General features: G+C 47.4%; 1 protein-coding gene across 2 annotated transcripts in view; it reads right to left on the reverse strand.

Annotated features, from left to right (window-relative positions):
• The window catches only part of itpr2 (inositol 1,4,5-trisphosphate receptor, type 2), a 286,274-nt gene that overhangs the window by 98,360 nt on the left and 170,766 nt on the right, over window positions 1-17,148 (reverse strand). For both annotated transcript variants that reach the window (XM_052034332.1, XM_052034331.1), the window contains exons 36-37: window positions 13,722-13,870; window positions 11,668-11,776 (exon numbers count right to left, since the gene is read on the reverse strand). In XM_052034332.1, coding sequence (XP_051890292.1) covers window positions 11,668-11,776; window positions 13,722-13,870 — 258 coding nt within the window. The remainder of the gene's footprint in view (window positions 1-11,667; window positions 11,777-13,721; window positions 13,871-17,148) is intronic.

Raw genomic sequence — 17,148 nt, forward strand, 5'->3', positions numbered from 1 at the left:
CACCCTGTCCGTGCTGACCATTGGACTCATCTATACTAATCCCATTTACCAGCACTTGGTCCACAGCCTGCTCTGCCTTGGCGATTCAAATGCCCATCAGATGCTTCTTAAATGTTGGCAGAGTAGCTGCCTCCCCTGCCTTCTGTGTGTTCCAGATTCAAAACACCTCTGAGGGGGAAAAGTTCTTCAAATCCCCTCTAAACCTCTTACTCCTCACCTTAAATCTATGCCCTCTGGTCTCAGACACCTCTGCCATGGGGAGCAGTTTCTACCCTATCTATGCCTCCCATAATTTTGTCTACCTCCATCTGGTTCCCCCTCAGCCTCTTGTGCTCCAAGGAAATGTTCCATCCCAGGCAATGTATGTGAAATGTTCCATCCCAGGCAACGTCCTGGTGAACGTCCTCTACACCCACTATAGTGCGATCGTATCCTTCCTCAATGCAGCAGCCAGAACTGCACACAATATTCCAGCTGTGGCCTAACCGACCATTTGTAAAGTTGCACCAAGACCTCCCTACTTTTAGATTCTATGCCCTGGCTGATGGAGGCCAGCACCCTGTATGTCTTCTTTACCAACTTCCCACGTGTGCTGCCACCTTCAGGGATCCTTGGACTTGTACACCGAGGTCCCTAGTGCCCTGCCATTCACGGTTATGTCCCCCGTAAAAAATGCATCGCCTTATACTTATCAGAATTAAATTCTATTTGCCTGACCACCTTGCACGTGGTTTGCCCTACCTTTCAATTTACCTCCTTTGTTTACCACACACACTGTGCCTCTTTTCTTACGGAATCCCTCTTTCTAATTGGGATTCATTCCCGCTGAGCATCATTCACGTAGCTGGTCCAAATCTGCCGCTGTTCATCTACTGACCTATCAGCTTACTCTTCCAATCCACCTTAGACAACTCCTCCTTCATACCATTACCGTCGCTATTATTTAAGTTGAAGACAGCGGTTTTGGTCCTGTGGTTTTCTCCCTCAAACTTCATCTGGAATTCTATCACACTGTGGTCACTACCTCATAGGGGATTTTTAACCACAATATCTCTGATTAATTCTCCCTCATTACACATGACCAGATCTAAAATAGCCTGTTCACGGGTAGGTTCCGCAACGTACTCCTCTTCATTGACTACGAAGAGCGCAGGGGGCAGTCTGAGGTCATGAAAGGTGCGGCAGAAACACAAGGCTCGCTTTCTCTATTCACGAGAACCCGTGCAGTAATCGATTATGTTCTCCATTCCCCGGAGCGCTGGAGGGACACGTGATGTGCTTCTTGAGGACTGGGCAGCTCCAGAATCCAGCCGCTGCATCCCCACATGCTGTTGCTGGCTGCAGAGCTTGTCCTTTGAATCACCTCCCTTTCCCAGCATCTCTAGTCATGCTTCACATCCCCAAGCTGCCCACAGCGCTCACATGTACAATCACATGCTGCTCTGTCTTTGCCAAGATGGTAAAGGGACCTTCCCTGTTAAACACTCAGCTGCTGACTCCTGGCTTCGGATAACTGAACAACACAAAGAAACCTGAATCTCGCTACACAAAACCCATCAAAGCACCATTAATTCTCCAATTAAAGAAAAAATTGCATTAAATTGTACTCACTACATCAGTGCCAAATTGAAACCAGCTCTTCTGGTTTTATTAAAGCAACTCAATTTTAATGGATTCTTCCCTCTAGTCATTTCGTCCCCAAGTGATGAGTTGAAAGGAAGAGGAGCGGTCACATCCTCACAGAAGCTGGGAATTTCTCGGAGCGATTGTTAACCACCAAGTTCAAGGCTTTACCTTGTGTTTCAAGATTTCTTAGAGAAGGAGCTTTCACCAACAGGCAAGAGTGCTTGGTTGGGAGGGGAGAGGTAGGTTGGAATTCAAGTTTAACTACATTGTACAACAAGCCTCAACACACTTGCTAAACCTTCCAACTGTTTTCCCTTTAGATTGGCCAGCGGGACAATTCATGGGAGCTCCCTTGGAGATTAATTTGCTGGGCAGGGGGCAGAGGGCAGAGGAAAGAGAGCAGAGGACAGCAGAGGAGCGATGTTTTTTTTTAAATTCAGAACAAAATATTGTTGAAATTTGAACTGGGGGTAATCTGTGAATGAAACTCCTCGATCTTTTGTGCTAGTTACACCGATTACACTTTTCAAAAAAAAGTTGTGCAATTTGAGGGCAACTCCAGTCCACCTTATTGTAAGGTGTTGGGAGTGCAGAGTGAAGTGGAATGAGCAGAGGCTCCTCAGGAGCCAAAACAACAGGACAAACATCCAGTGTCAGTGTTGTAATTTACCGGTAAAACTACAGAAAGTCAAGGGAGATATTCAGTGTCACCTTTCACCCAAAATTTAAACTACTGCTGACAGGAGACACAAAATCTCCACATCTTACATTTAAACTCAAAGGTAGTATGTTTCCATGTTCCAGTAGTCTCAACCCAAAGCATCAACTTTCCCTCTACCTCCACAGATGCTGCCTGACAACCTGAGTTCCTCCAGCAGTTTGTTTTTTTTTGCTCATGTTTCCATATTTCTTTACAGCATTGAAGGAGACCACTTGGCCCATCAAGTCTCTGCCGGCTCATAGAGCAATCCCATAGAACCATAGAACAATACAGCACAATACAGGCCCTTGTCCCACCATGTTGTGCCGACCTTCAAACCACACCTAAGACTATCTAACCCCTTCCTCCCACATATCCCCCTATCTTAAATTCCTCCATATGTTTATCCAACAGTCTCTTGAACTTGACCAATGTACCTGCCTCCACCACCACCCCAGGCAGCGCATTCCATGCACCAACCACTCTCTGGGTGAAAAACCTCCCTCTGACATCACCTTTGAACTTCCCACCCATTACCTTAAAGCCATGTCCTCTTGTTTTGAGCATTGGTGCCCTGGGAAAGAGGCGCTGGCTGTCCACTCTGTCTATTCCTCTTAATATTTTGTACACCTCTATCATGTCTCCTCTCATCCTCCTTCTCTCCAATGAGTAAAGCCCTAGCTCCTTTAGTCTCTCCTCATAATCCATACTCTCTAATCCCATTCTAACTTTCCCTGCGACCTCTTTTCACCTATGTTCTCATCCTTTTTACCACCTACACTAGGTGGTGAAACAAGCTGAATAATTATACTGGGAGGGAGCAAACTTCATACCAGCTGCGGTGTTGGGTTGTCCTGCCACAGAAACCAGGCCAGCCTTGGGGAGCACAATCACGAAACAACAAAGCTGCCTCTCACAAGGGGAAGGGAGCAAAATAGTCAAGCAATGGATTAGCTTTAATAGAACGTTTGCTGTGAAATACTGGAAGACCTTACTGCTAGTTTAACATCAATCCCTTGCCTTCATTTCTGTCATCAGATAACACAGGCTAGTAATTGGAGTAGGACAAGAATTATTTACACCTGTTTGCTATGCGTAAGTCACGCACACAAGGTGTGTGACACCTGGTTTGAACTGCTTGAGCTCACCTCTGGGTGAAATCCTGCCCATCAGGAAGTTGGAACGAGCAGATCCTCTCCTGACTCTAACACGGGTATCGCTGTTCTGTCGCATTTCATGCATGTGACTACGTCACCAATGCATGCAGTGTGAGGGTCTGACTTACCAACAGACGTTGACCGGGGTGAAAGGTCATGACTTATGACCTTCAGGCCTTCATCGTTCATCTTCAGTAAAACAAAGGGTTCATCGTGCTGAAAGTTGGGAAGCCTACATGAGTTGAAGAGACCCTGGGCAGCACAGCGGCGCAGTGGGCAGAGCTGCTGTCTCCCAGTGCCGGAGACCCGGGCTCCATCCCGACCTCGGGCGCTGTCTGTGTGGAGTTTGCACGTTCTCCCTGTGACGGTGTGGCTGTCCTCCGGATGCTCTGGTTTCCTCCCACATCCCAAGGACATTGGAATTGGTGGGTTAACTGGCTGCTGTGAAGTGCCCCGAGTATCTAGATCAGTGGCAGAGTCTGGAGGGAGTTGATAGGACTGTGGTGAGGAGTAAGGAACCGTGGATTGGTGTAAATGGGTGCTTGATAGTTGGTGCGGACAGTGCGCTGAAGGATGTGCTTTTGTGTTGTGCGCCGTGTGACTTCATGACCAGGCAGTACATTGATTCTACCTTTACTGACTCCCCCATGCTGATTAATAAGTGCTGCCCTTATAAGGACAAGCAGCACCCACATCGTTGGCAGCCTTTGTGCACTTGATGGTGCAAACCATGGCTCCATTGATCAGTCCGTAAAGTCCGGCGCCCCAAACAGGCCAATTTGACCCCTTCCTTCCATTTCCGCTTCCCCATCCCCCCTCTGCACTTCCTGCCCTCTCCCCATCCCATAATCTCTGATCTCCGAGGCATCCTACATGCCCTGCGTGGGGGGAGACCTATGTAGCACCGGGGAGGGCACGGGTGGGATGGCAGCTGCGAGTTCAGGCAGCTACATCCATTAGTGAACGTACAGGTCGGCCTCTAATGCTCTTAAAGGGAGCCACACCAGAACAGCTACTCCTTAGTGAGGGATATTCCCACACAGCAATTGCTTTGGACACCCATAGTTTGACACCACCATTTAAATCATGGTGCCAACACCCAGGCTTATATCTTTTGTAATAGAGTCAGAGTCATAGAGTCATACAGCACGGAAACAGACCCTTCGGCCCAACTGGTCCATGCCGACCAAGATTCCCATCTAAGCCAGTCCCATTTGCCTACGTTCGGTCCATATCCCTCTAAACCTTTCCTATCCATGTACCTGTCCAAGTACCTTTTAAATGCTGTTCATGTACCTGCCTCAACCACTTCCTCTGGCAGCTCGTTCCATATACAGACTACTCTCTGGGTGAAAAAGTTGCCCCTCAGGTTCCTATTAAATCTCTCCCCTCTCACCTTAAACTTATGCCCTCTAGTTCTTGCTTCCCCAACCCTGGGAAACAGATTGTGCACATTCACCCTCTCTATGCCCCTCATGGTTTTGTATAAAATCACTCCCCAGTCTCCTACGCTCCAATGAAAAAAGTCCCAAGCTGCTCAACCCCTCTCCACAACTCAGTCCCTTTGAGTCCTGGCAACATCCTCGTAAATCTCCTCTGCACTCCTTCCAGCTTAACGGCATCTTTCCAAACCTGAACACACTGAAATGCGGCCTCACCAACATCTTGTACGACTGCAATGTAACCCCCCAACTTCTATACTCAGTGCCCTGACTGATGAAGGCCAGTGTGCTAAAAACCTTCTTCACCACCCTGTCTACCTGCCACGCTACTTTCAGAGAACCATGTACTTGTACTCCTAGCTCCTTCTGTTCTACAACACTCCTCAGGGCCCTACCATTCAACAATATATTACTGTCATGCCGCTGACATGGTCTGGCCTGATTTTGCTTCTTCTGATGTATTCCACCCTTTATTCAGAACTGATCTGCATTCAATGTCACTGATCAGGGCAGTTCAAGAAGGGGGCTCGCCACCACCTCCTCAAGCGCATTTTGGCATTGCTTGCCTGCTGCGTTGACCGTACCTGCAAAGGGATCCAGCCGCTAGGCCTATTTCTCGTTTCACCTATTTCTCATTCGTATGCTGCTCCTCATCAACGCTTCCTGAAAACACGGTGTCCTATTCCATGTCCTTCCTGAGGACAGCGATAAACGCTGGCCTGGCTCAGAGCCCAGAAATGGAATTTTTAAAAAAAATTGAATGGGATTCTGGAAGGGACACTGCAGCCTGCCCCATCCCGCTCCACCTGCAACCTCGGAATATGGGGCATCGCAACACCGCCTGGGCAGGACTGGACGCGGCTGGCTTCCCTGCCAGTTGCCAGGACTTCTTTTTCCCTGTGGCTCTGGAGTCTCTGAGGAAATACCTTGGTCGCACCTATTTCTCATCGGTGTGCTGCTCCCCCTGTTCCACGTCTTCCTGAGGACGGCTAACATTACCTCACCACCTCTCTCCACCCCTGCAGTCTCTGCAACATCAGCCTGCTTGTGTAAAGCCCAGCACTGGATGGGCAGAAGTCGGTGACGTTGATTGGGACCTTTGTGGAAAACTGGCTGAAGAGATTCAAACAAGGAGTGCCAGCACAGGTGGAAGGTATGGACATAAAAATGCAAAGTGACTGCACAGAATGGAATGCTTTACAAATTGCTGAAGATTTATTAAATTACTCCATCAAAAAGAAAGACAAGGAGGACTCTGCACACTAATGACGTCTTTTAGCACCTCAGAATGTCTCAAAGCACAAAAGGAATGCTGGCACTTGGAATGCTGCACTCTTGGAGGTGCTGATTAAAGCCCCATCTATCCTCTCCGATGGATGCATTCCTTTAGTGGGGAACAGGGGAGTTCCTCTGCTGCCCAATATCTGTTCCTCAGTCAACATCCTCAAGAGATCATCAGGCCACTGTTACTTGTACGATAGTACTGCGCACAGATTGGTTGCCGGGCTATAACGTAACACAAAAAGCTTCATTGGCTTTAAGTGTTTTGTGGTGAACTTTGGAAGTAGAAATGCAAGGCTCACTTCTTTCTTCACAGCGAATGAAAGATGATTTTTGAATGTTAGCGATTATCAGCAGCCAGTGCAAAGCAAGGTTCCATGAAGACCATTGAGGTGATGAGCAGGCAAGGTTTAATTTTGTGAGTGATTGAGGAATGAATATTGGCCAGGGAGAACCTCCCCGCTCTTCTTCCAAAGTGCCATGGTATCTCCTCTGATGAGACAGTGGTAGCCAGGTTCCAATCAGTCAGAGCCCACGTACAACACACAACCATAAAACAAGGTGGGGCCAGTTGATGACGATGAGATGGACTATGACCTCACGATCTACCTTGTTGTGACCTTGCACCTTATTGCACTGCACTTTCTCTGTAGCTGTGACACTTTACTCTGTACTGTTATTGTTTTTACCTGTACTACCTCAATGCACTCTGTACTAACTCAGTGTAATTGCACTGTGTAATGAATTGACCTGTACGATCGGTATGCAAGACAAGTTTTTTGCTGTACCTCAGTACAAGTGACAATAATAAACCAATACCAATACTGTCCTTGCACTGGCTGAGCTATCTCATCCCTCCCACTTTGCTCTGTTCTTTTACCACTGACCAGGAAACGTTTCCGTTCAAAAAGTTCGTCCAATTTCCATTTGAAAGTTAATATGAGACCTGCTGGATCTTTACAGAAAACAAAAGGCCTGGCCTCCATGTGACACCAATACCGTGCCAGTGCAGTTGACTCTGAAGTGGCCTGGCAGTCCTATTCAATCCCTTCAGGAAATCTAGGGTGAGGCATTAAATGCTGGCCTTGTCAGTGATGCCCAGATCCCCGGGATGAGTTCTAAAGGTCCACGGGTGGCGTGAGACTGCAGGGTAAGGGTAGTGCAGGGTGAGCCTGCAGAGAGGCACTGAGGTAATGAGTGGCGTGCACTGCGCTTATTGCAGCAATAGCTGGATCACTCCACTGTCCGGGCAACACCATGGAAACCACAAAACAGCGACTATTACCTCGACACGTGTGAGGTGCAGGTGTGAAAGTAAAATGTTTCATGAGTTCTGTGAACCCCTCTGCTGCATTTTCCATTGTAATAATCTTGTGTCACTGACCACGTCATCAGTCGAGCCAACACAGCTGAAAAGAACCAGTTGAAAACTCTGCTGCTATCACAGGGGTTTATGCACAACACTCTCTGATGCATTGGCGTGAGAAGCTAGAGTGGTCTGCTTTGTTACAGAAATACTTTGTCACAGGACTAACTATTCCAATAACATTGATTGATTCCCAGACTCTTACACGTCATTGGGTACAGAAGTGCCGGAGAAAGTGCAAAATGGATTTACCGGGATATACCAGAGCTGAAAGGTTATCTATCAGCAGGGACTCAGCAGGTTGGGTGGGGCTCTCTGCTCTAGGTTGATGGACAACCAAATAAAGGATGAAGCAGGTGATCTCATTAAACTGAAAAGGCATAAAAATCAGATGGTCACCAATAAATCAAGGAAGAAATTTGGTAGAAACATTTTTATCCAGAGTGGTGGCTGTGTGGGACTCACTATCATATGGTGTGGTTGGATTAAGTAGCAGGGATGAACTTAATTGGAACCTAGCCAAGGGCATGAGGGAGACTGGACCAAGTATCTGTTAACTGAGGGAAATGAACTGAGGAGGAGAGAGCCACACACACAAAGTGCTGGAGGGTCAGTGGGTCAGGCAGCATCTGTGGAGGGAAATGGGCAGTCGACGTTTCGGGTCGAGACCCTTAGTCAGGACTGGAAAGAAAGTCGTTCCAGATTCCAGTCTCTTGTGTCTCCATGAGGTGGAGAGAGGTTTGAATGGAGAGGGAACACAGTTGGGGCAGGAGGTCAGTGGCGATGTAGTGGACACAGCCCAGTCCATCGCAGGCACAGCCTTCCCCACCACTGACAGCATCTACAGGAGGCGGCATCTGACAGAGGACTCCCACCATCCAGGTCACGCCCTCTTCTCGCTGCTACCATCAGGCAGGAGGTACAGAAGCCTGAAGTCCCACACCACCAGGTTCAGGAACAGCTACTTCCCTTCAACCATTCGGTTCTTGAACTGACCTGCACAACCCTAACCCTACCTCAGCAACGGAACACTGCGGACCACCTCTTGTACTGCCATGGACTTGTCTCTGAGTTTTTTTTTCGCACTATGGTCTTGTTTTGCAGTCTCCTTTTTCCTCTTTACTGTCTTGAATAACTTATGTATAATTTACGCATAATTCACATTCTGTGTGTTGTCCATACCTACGTACCTGTGATGCTGCTGCAAGCAAGTTTTTCCTTGTCCCTGTACCTCACCATACTTGTGCACATGACAATAAACTCCACTTGACTTCACTTAATTCTCAATGTAACCCTTCCTTCCCCACAAATTGTACAGATTCTCTGAGGCGCTGAGTGAATACAATTTCCCATCTGAGCACAGCTCTGATCTCCAGTTCCTCTGCTGCTTAAAGAAATCTCCATGAAACAATCCCCTTGCCCTCTCCCTGTCCCCAGTACACAGTAGTCACTCCAGAGAAATCTGGATGAAATAGGTGCTGTGTGAAAGATAAGCCCTAAAGATATTAGCAAGATTGCAACATCAGAAAGCAAAAATCAGGGAACGCTGATGTGTCGAATAGATTCTGTACATGACTGTGGGCAGTTATTGTGGTTTGTGAATCTAAACCATGCATAAATCATTGGCCATGGATGAACTCAGGCAGCAGTAACTGTACACGTGACATCACGTGAAACTCTCTGGGTGAAGCAGATGGAACCCTTGGATGCTCAGAGAAGTAATTAAACAAATTGGCACTGCTTATTAGAGGATGGTTTGCAAACACAGAGCTGCACCTGAGGACAGCCAGATAAGTTAACTGAATCCAGTACCAGAGAATTACAGAGTTTACCAAACACTGGGTTCTTTGTTCAAGAGATCAGTGGGCTGCTCAAGAAAATCAAAGAGCCAGAAATAACCTTTTTCCGAGCACTGGTTTTATGCTGATGTATTTTGCTAAGAATGTTCTTTTTAACCAGAGAGTAAATAGTACAGAGTCTTTTACTGCCCTGGGCTAGTTCTCCCATTCCCCTGGGCCTTTCATTCCCCCATTGACTCCTGGGTTGAGGGTCTGTCACTGGATCGTCTCCTCTCCCTCCTGTGTTGGTGAGCTTCATCTCTTCATCAGTGGGAGCCAGATAAGGCTCTGCAGGCTCCTGGGCTGTGCCTTCCATGCGTTAGCCTACATGTTAAGAATCATCTGTTGAACCTAGCCCTCTAACATCATCTGAGGCCCTTAGACACGTCCACATCTCCTTCTAAAACCCACCTTCACACCCCCCTAGTCTGCCTCAGTACCGGTGCTGCCCCTCGACGTGAGTGTTATCCCCCCCTGTAGGCCTTTCCATTACCCAATTCGATGTGTGCCCCGTGCCGGTTCCACTCCGACCTGTTCTGATGCACGGTTCAAACTGTGGCCTCTCAGGTCAAGCCTACAGAGTCAGCCCAGACAGCACCTGGGGATGGGTCCTAGCCCACTTCCCAGCCACCGCCTCCCACCTTTGGTACTGTCGGCACTGGCTCTGCCTCCTCCCGTGGTCAGAGATTCACGTATCACCAGTAATGTCCTCCGCTTGAAAACTGATGCCTGACCCCTGCTGTAAGGTGTCCTCCCTCCCTTTACTCTTAAGCTGAACCAAACTTCACATCAGATCAACGAGCAGCTCAGCTAGCTAAACATCAGCCAGACCACTGACTCCCACCCTTCATCCTGAGACCAATAAGTTTTTGGATATCAAAGGAATCAAGGGATGTGGGGTTAGTACAGGAAAATGGTGCTGAGGTTGGAACAGCAGGGATGAGAGGCTGAATGGCCTACTCCTGCTGCTATGACTTGTTTGCTCGTCCACCTCGAGTGGAGTCCAAAAGCCACCCTTCCTACCTCAATAACCTTCACCTTAGCCAGTCCGCTGCAGAGCTTCCCTCCATCACCTGCACCCCTCGGTGACCCGCACTCTCCCCGGCCGCACAGTCAACGCACCTCCTGCATCCCACGAGGGCAGTCTGAATCCTCCCACCCCAGCCGCCCAGTTCTCCCGTCACTGGGAGCTAACCCTTCCCCTCGAATCAGCACACGATCTGCCGGAGGAACTCAGCCGGTCGAGCACCATCTGTGGGGACAAGGGTGGGGGGGCAAGAATTGTTGCTGTTTCGGGTCGAAACCCTGCAACGTTGATCCCGATGCAGGGTTTCAATCCAAAACGTCAGCAATTCCTTTCCCTCCAACAGATGCTGCTCGACCCGCTGAGTTCCTCCAGCAGACTCTGGGTTCCAGCATCTGCAGTCTCTTGTGTCTCCCTCCTCTTGAATCCTCGCACTAACAACATCCTTGCAATCTTTCTTTTATCTTCCCACCTAAAACGTTCACGTAGGCACGGTAGTGTAGCGGTTAGCGTAACGCTATTACAGTGACAGCCACCCGGGTTCAATTCCACGTGTCTGCAGGGGTTTCCTTTCCTCCCACATTCCAAAGACGTACAGGTTAGGAAGTTGTGGGCATGCTGTGTTGGCGCCGGAAGTGTGGCGACACTTGCGGGCTGCCCCCAGAACACTCTACGCAAAAGATGCATTTTACTGTGTGCTTCGATGTACATGTGACTGATAAAGAGATCCTATCTTGAATATTATCCCTGTGAATAAACTTTGGGACATCCTTCTGTGCACAGAGACATCCACTGGGTAATGTGTGATTGGAAATCTAAACTATTACTCTCATGTTGTACCTCAGATGAGGCTGGGCCAAGGGTACAGGCCAGGATCGAAGGGCTGTTCAGAGACGCTCCTGTTGCTTTTGAGCTACTGTTTTTGCTCGGCTTCAGCTGGTTTGCTTAATTTTCTGTCCTACTGCCTCCTCAAGGGACACATTGGGTGCAAGTGGAGGCTGATCACTTCCCAACCAGCTACCCAACAGACCAGTGCAGAGATGCCATTACTTTGAATACTTATAGAATGACTTTAAGGCTGGTTGAACAAGCAGCTTCCAACACAAGGTTCAGCGGCCCTGTGTTATGTCGTGGCATGACCAACAAATCTGCGATAAACACTGACCACTAGTGGTGCACATGCTCACTACAACAAAAACATGACTTCTCCATAAACGAGCAATTTGAACTCACCTTTTCCCCAAAATTGTCCTTCCTGTTCAGCATTTCTCTCAGCGTTTGAAGAATTTTAATGCAGAGTTTCTCTTCTTTATCCATCAGTTTTTTAGAATGATTAATCAATCTGCAATTTAATCAAGACATGCTTTTACCCTCACGTTCTGTGACACCCACTAGCAACAGCACTGGCTAAAAATTCCCAAGTTGCAGACTCATCACGATAGGACTGACTGTTCTGAAGAAGTTGGAAGGTGGGTGGTAGGAGGCATAATGATGTGATCGTTCATTAGGTTGGGTCACTTGCTGCATTCATTAATGCCTTTTAGAAGTTATGTGTAGTGGTGAATCATTTGAAGATATATTTAAAATAATTATAATCCCCGAGTGAAATACATGTCCTTTATAACTCAAATATATAAAGTAACAGACCAATTGCTGTTCTTTGCTGAACATAAACCTTTCAGAACCATCTACTGACATATTAATTGTAGCAAAATGTTCCAAGGCAATTTATGCATGAAGTTAATACCGAACCTGAAACAGAAGCTTTGGGACGAAGAAGGCAGATTTTACCCGGTAAAGGGGAAGAGAGTGTTGGAGAGGCTTGGAAAGAATTCCTGAGCTGTGGGGTTAGACAGATCAAGGACGTGTAAGAGTCCAAAGGAACAAAGGAATCTTAGGTGGAGCATACAAGAAGTTGGAATTGGAACTGGAATTGGTTTATTATTGTCATGTGTACCAAGGTACAGTGAAAAACTTGTCTTGCAAACCACTCACATGGATCAATTCATTACACAGTGCATTGAGGTAGTACAAGGGAAAACAATAACAGAATGCAGAATAAAGTGTTACAGTTACAGAGGAAGTGCAGTGCAGTAGACAGTAAGATGCAAGATCATAACAAGGTAGATTGTGAGGTCAAGAGTCCATCTTATCGTACTCGGGAACCGTTCAATAGTCTTATAACAGCGGGATAGAAGCTGTCCTTGAGCCTGGTGGTACGTGCTTTCAGGCTTTTGTATCTTCTGCTTGATGGAAGGGGGAGAGGAGAGAATGTCCAGAGTGGGAGAGGTCTTTGATTATGCTGGCTGCTTTACTGAGGGAATTCTTGGGAATTTTATGAATGTGGATGTCCTACTGCCTTGTTTAATTGCTGTTCTGATATCCAAGGCGGAGAGATGTTTCAATGTTTGTAGGACTTTGTATTTTGGTTTTAAGGCAGAGGCAGATAGGTTCTTGACAAGAATCCATGGAGGGGAGGCTGGTTTCCATGATGTGCTGAGGTGCGTCCACAACTCTCTGCAGTTTCTTGAGGTCACGGGCAGAGCAGTTAATGAGAATTTTAAAATCTGGGCAATGATGAGCCTTTGGAACTCTCTTCCACTTACAATGGTGGAAACAGGGCCTCTGAACGTTTTTAATGTCTCGAGAGTTCCTGCTTCCACCACCTCCTCAGGCAGCACGTCCCAGATTCCAACCACTCTCTGTGTAAAATAATTCCCCCTCAAATCCCTACAGTTACCAAGTAGTAACATGATATCCCTTTCCTTACATTCTATGCATAAAAGGGAACTTTAGCAACAGTAAACTAAATGGAAGGGTTTTGTGGGAATTTTATGAATGTGGATGTCCTGCTGCCTTGTTTAATTACTGTTCTGATATCCAAGGCAGAGGGATGTTTTCAACGTTTGTCGGATCTTGTATTTTGGTTTTAAGGCAGAGGCAGATAGGTTCTTGGTAAGGGGGTGAAAGGTTATAGAGGGTAGATTGGAGTGGGGCTTTGTGGTTAGCATCAGATCAGACATTGTTTTAATAAACAGCAGGAGCTGCCTGGAGCTAGGAGTGCCCCACGCCTGCTCCTAACTTGTAGGATTGTGCGGTGAATTAGAAGCCAATAAGTGCAGGGAGAATGGTGCCGACTTCAGTGTGAGGTAGGTCACAGACACCAGGTGCCCCAGCTGTAACTCATTTCCAGCCTGCACCATCTACACAGTGGGACTCTCACAGCTCACCATCATTGTGTGTGCTCCCTCCACACACACCCCTCGCCTCCCTTCCCCGTCACTTACTTGCTCATGAAGGCTCCACTTTCACATCTGATCTGTGCGTCGCTTCCTTCGGGGAAAAGCAGCTCTGGACTGTGGAGGACATCGACCAGCACTGAAGATTCGGCATGCACCATGGGTTGGAATTGTTGTTCCAGGGTGGACACTATATCCTGTGGATCAATGGAGAAAACTGTCAGGCAAATGACCAATCTTAATGCACTAAAGCATCGACTGCAGCTAGACTACTTTCAGGAACCTCAACAGCAGACAAGACTATTACTTAAAACCGAATACTAAATCTACCAACCCTTTTTATCACACAAGAACCAAATCAATAGCCTGTCCTGGTCCAACCTTGTAGACGCCACGGCCAAGAAAGCTCGCCAGCACCTCTACTTCCTCAGGAGGCTAAAGAAATTCGGCATATCCTCATTGACCCTCACCAATTTTTATCGATGCACCATAGAAAGCATCCTATCTGGATGCATCACAGCTTGGTATGACAACTGCTCTGCCCATGACCGCAAGAAACTGCAGAGAGTTGTGGACACAGCTCAGCACATCATGGAAACCAGCCTCCCCTCCATGGACTCTGTCTACACTTCTTACTGCCTCGGTAAAGTAGCCAGCATAATCAAAGACCCCACCCACCCCGGACATTCTCTCTTCTCCCCTCTCCCATCGGGCAGAAGATACAAAAGCCTGAAAGCACGTACCACCAGGCTCAAGGACAGCTTCTATCCCGCTGTTATAAGACTATTGAACGGTTCTCTAGCACGATAAGATGGACTCTTGACCTCACAACCTACCTTGTCATTGTCTGCCTGCACTGCATTTTCTCTGTAACTGTAACACTTTACTCTGCATTATGTTATTGTTTTCCCCTGTGCTACCTCAATGTACTGTGTAATGAAATGATCTGTATGGATGGTATGCAAAACAAAGTTTTTCACTGTACCTCGGTACATGTGACAATAATAAACCAATTTACATTACTATGCAAGCAAGAGGCTCTCCTGTCAACAGTAGCAATGCTTTTTTCTCCCAGTCAGGTTGGATAACGTCAAATGTCACATACTGGACAGCAGCTGCATGAGTGTTAGTGCTTAGATAGTTCACATTGGTCCATAGTATTCAAAGCCTCTTGAACGCCACTATTGTATCTGCTTCCACTACTCTTGGCAGCTTGTTCCAGGCACCCAACACTCTCTCTGTAAAAAAACTTCCGCATATCCCCTTTAAACTTTCCCCCTCTCACCTTGAAGCCCTCCAGTATTCGATATTTCTATCCTGGGAAAAAAATTCATACCTTATCTATGCCTCTCATAATTTTATAAACTTCTGTCAGGTCTCCCCTCAGACTCCACCGCTCTGGAGAAAACAACCCAAGTTTGTCCAACCTCTCCTGATAGCTCATACTCTCTAATCCAGGCAGCGTCCTGGTAAACCTCTTCTGCACCCTCTCCATAGCCTCCACATTCTTCCTGTAGTGGGGCGACCAGAATTGCACACAATACTCCAACTGTGGCCAAACCAAAGTTTTATACAACTGCATGATGACTTCCTGACTCTTATCCTCTATGCCCCTGGTGATGAAGCCATTAGAACTATACCTAACTCCTTCTTGAACATATTTAATGAGATGGCCTCAAATGCCTTCTGTGGTCCACAGTGGACCACTCTTTGGGTGAAGAAATTGCTCCTCAGCTCAATCCTGAATGGCTTGCTCCATATCCTTAGATCATCAGAGGTACTGTCCTTTGATAACACCTGAAACTGGGGCCTAAAATTTCAAGGGCAGCAACCTCATCCGTACACGGTGATAACCATTCTAATTAGGAGCAGGAGTAGGCCAGTCGGCCCCTCAAGCTCACCCTATCATTCAATACACAGTCAATCCAATTTAACCTTAACTCTACATTCACGTCTACCCACGATAAGATAGACTCTCCTAGTACAATAAGATGGACTCCCGACCTCACACTCTACATCATTGTGACCTTGCACCTTATTGTCTGCCTGCACTGCACTTTCTCTGTAACTGTAACACTTTATTCTGCATTCTGTTATTGTTTTCCCTTGTACTACCTCAATGCACTGTGTAATGAATTGATCTGTATGGACAGTATGCAAGACAAGTTTTTCACTGTACCTCGGTACACGTGACAATAATAAACTAATTTACCTCCTTGCTTATTAAAGATGTTAAGATATCTTCATTCGTCACAAGTACATCGAAACACACAGTGAACTGCATCTTTTGTATAGAGTCTTCTGGGGGCAGCCTGCAAGTGTCGCCACACTTCCGCCGCCAACACAGCATGCCCACAACCTCCTAACCCGTATGTCTTTGGAATGTGGGAGGAAACCGGAGCACCCGGAGGAAACCCACGCAGACACGGGGAGAACATACAAACTCCTTACAGACAGCGGTGGGAATTGAACCCGTGTTACTGGCGCTGTAATAGCGTTACACTAAGCACTACACTATCTACCTCTGCCTTAAAAATATTCAAACCACCCTTTGAGGAACAAACTTACAAAAATTTCGCCTCATCCTTGCTTTAACTTGGGCGACCCCTTATTTTTAAAACAGTGACCTTTAGTTCGACATTCTCCCACTGTAGGAAACATCCACTTCCCCCTCCCCCGCCACCCCACTTTGTGAAGGGCCCTCAGGATCGCAGTCACCTCCGAGTTATTGCCTCACCATGCACACCCTGGACATACAGAAACAACTGTATCAAAGCATTGTCACACCCTACTTAATGGAGCTGAGAGGCCAAGTTGCCCATGTGATCTGCCATGGCTCAAGGAAATGGATCCCCACCACCTGCCTTCTCAAGGGCAACTACGGATGGACAACTAGGATTGGTCTTGCCAGTAATGGGAACAGTCTCGGGCACAGTCTTGCCCAGTAACGGGCATAGTCTCAAATGGAGGAAAATCCCAACTACTTTTCGAATGTAGATACGGGAGGGTGAATTTGAGTTTGGCTGTTGGGGCTGAATGCCATTGGTGGCAGAGTGGGGCAGCTGGCAGAGCTGCTGCCTCACAGCTCCTGGTTCAACCCTGACCTTGGCTGCTGTCAGTGTGGAGTTTGCACGTTCTCCCTGTGACCACGTGGCTTTCCCCCAACATCCGAAAAATGCGTGGGTCGGTCTGTAAGTTGCCCCTGGTGTGTGGGCGAGTGGTAGAATCTGCGGGGAGTTGATGAGAATGTGGGGAAAGTAAACTGGATTAGGGTAGGATTGGTGTAAATGGGTGCCTGATGGTCAGCACTGACTTTGTGGGCCGAAGGGCCTGTTTCTGTGCTGTATGACTCTAAGATCCAGAGTGCCCACTTGTTGTCAGCAACCAAAGACAAATTCCTACCCTGACACACTTCTACAATGTACGGTGGAAACCATTCTGACTGGTACGGAAGCTCCAATGCACAGGAACGCAA

The sequence above is a fragment of the Pristis pectinata genome, chromosome 19 (genome assembly GCF_009764475.1).
Source record: "Pristis pectinata isolate sPriPec2 chromosome 19, sPriPec2.1.pri, whole genome shotgun sequence".
NCBI classification, from domain to species: Eukaryota; Metazoa; Chordata; class Chondrichthyes; order Rhinopristiformes; family Pristidae; genus Pristis; species Pristis pectinata.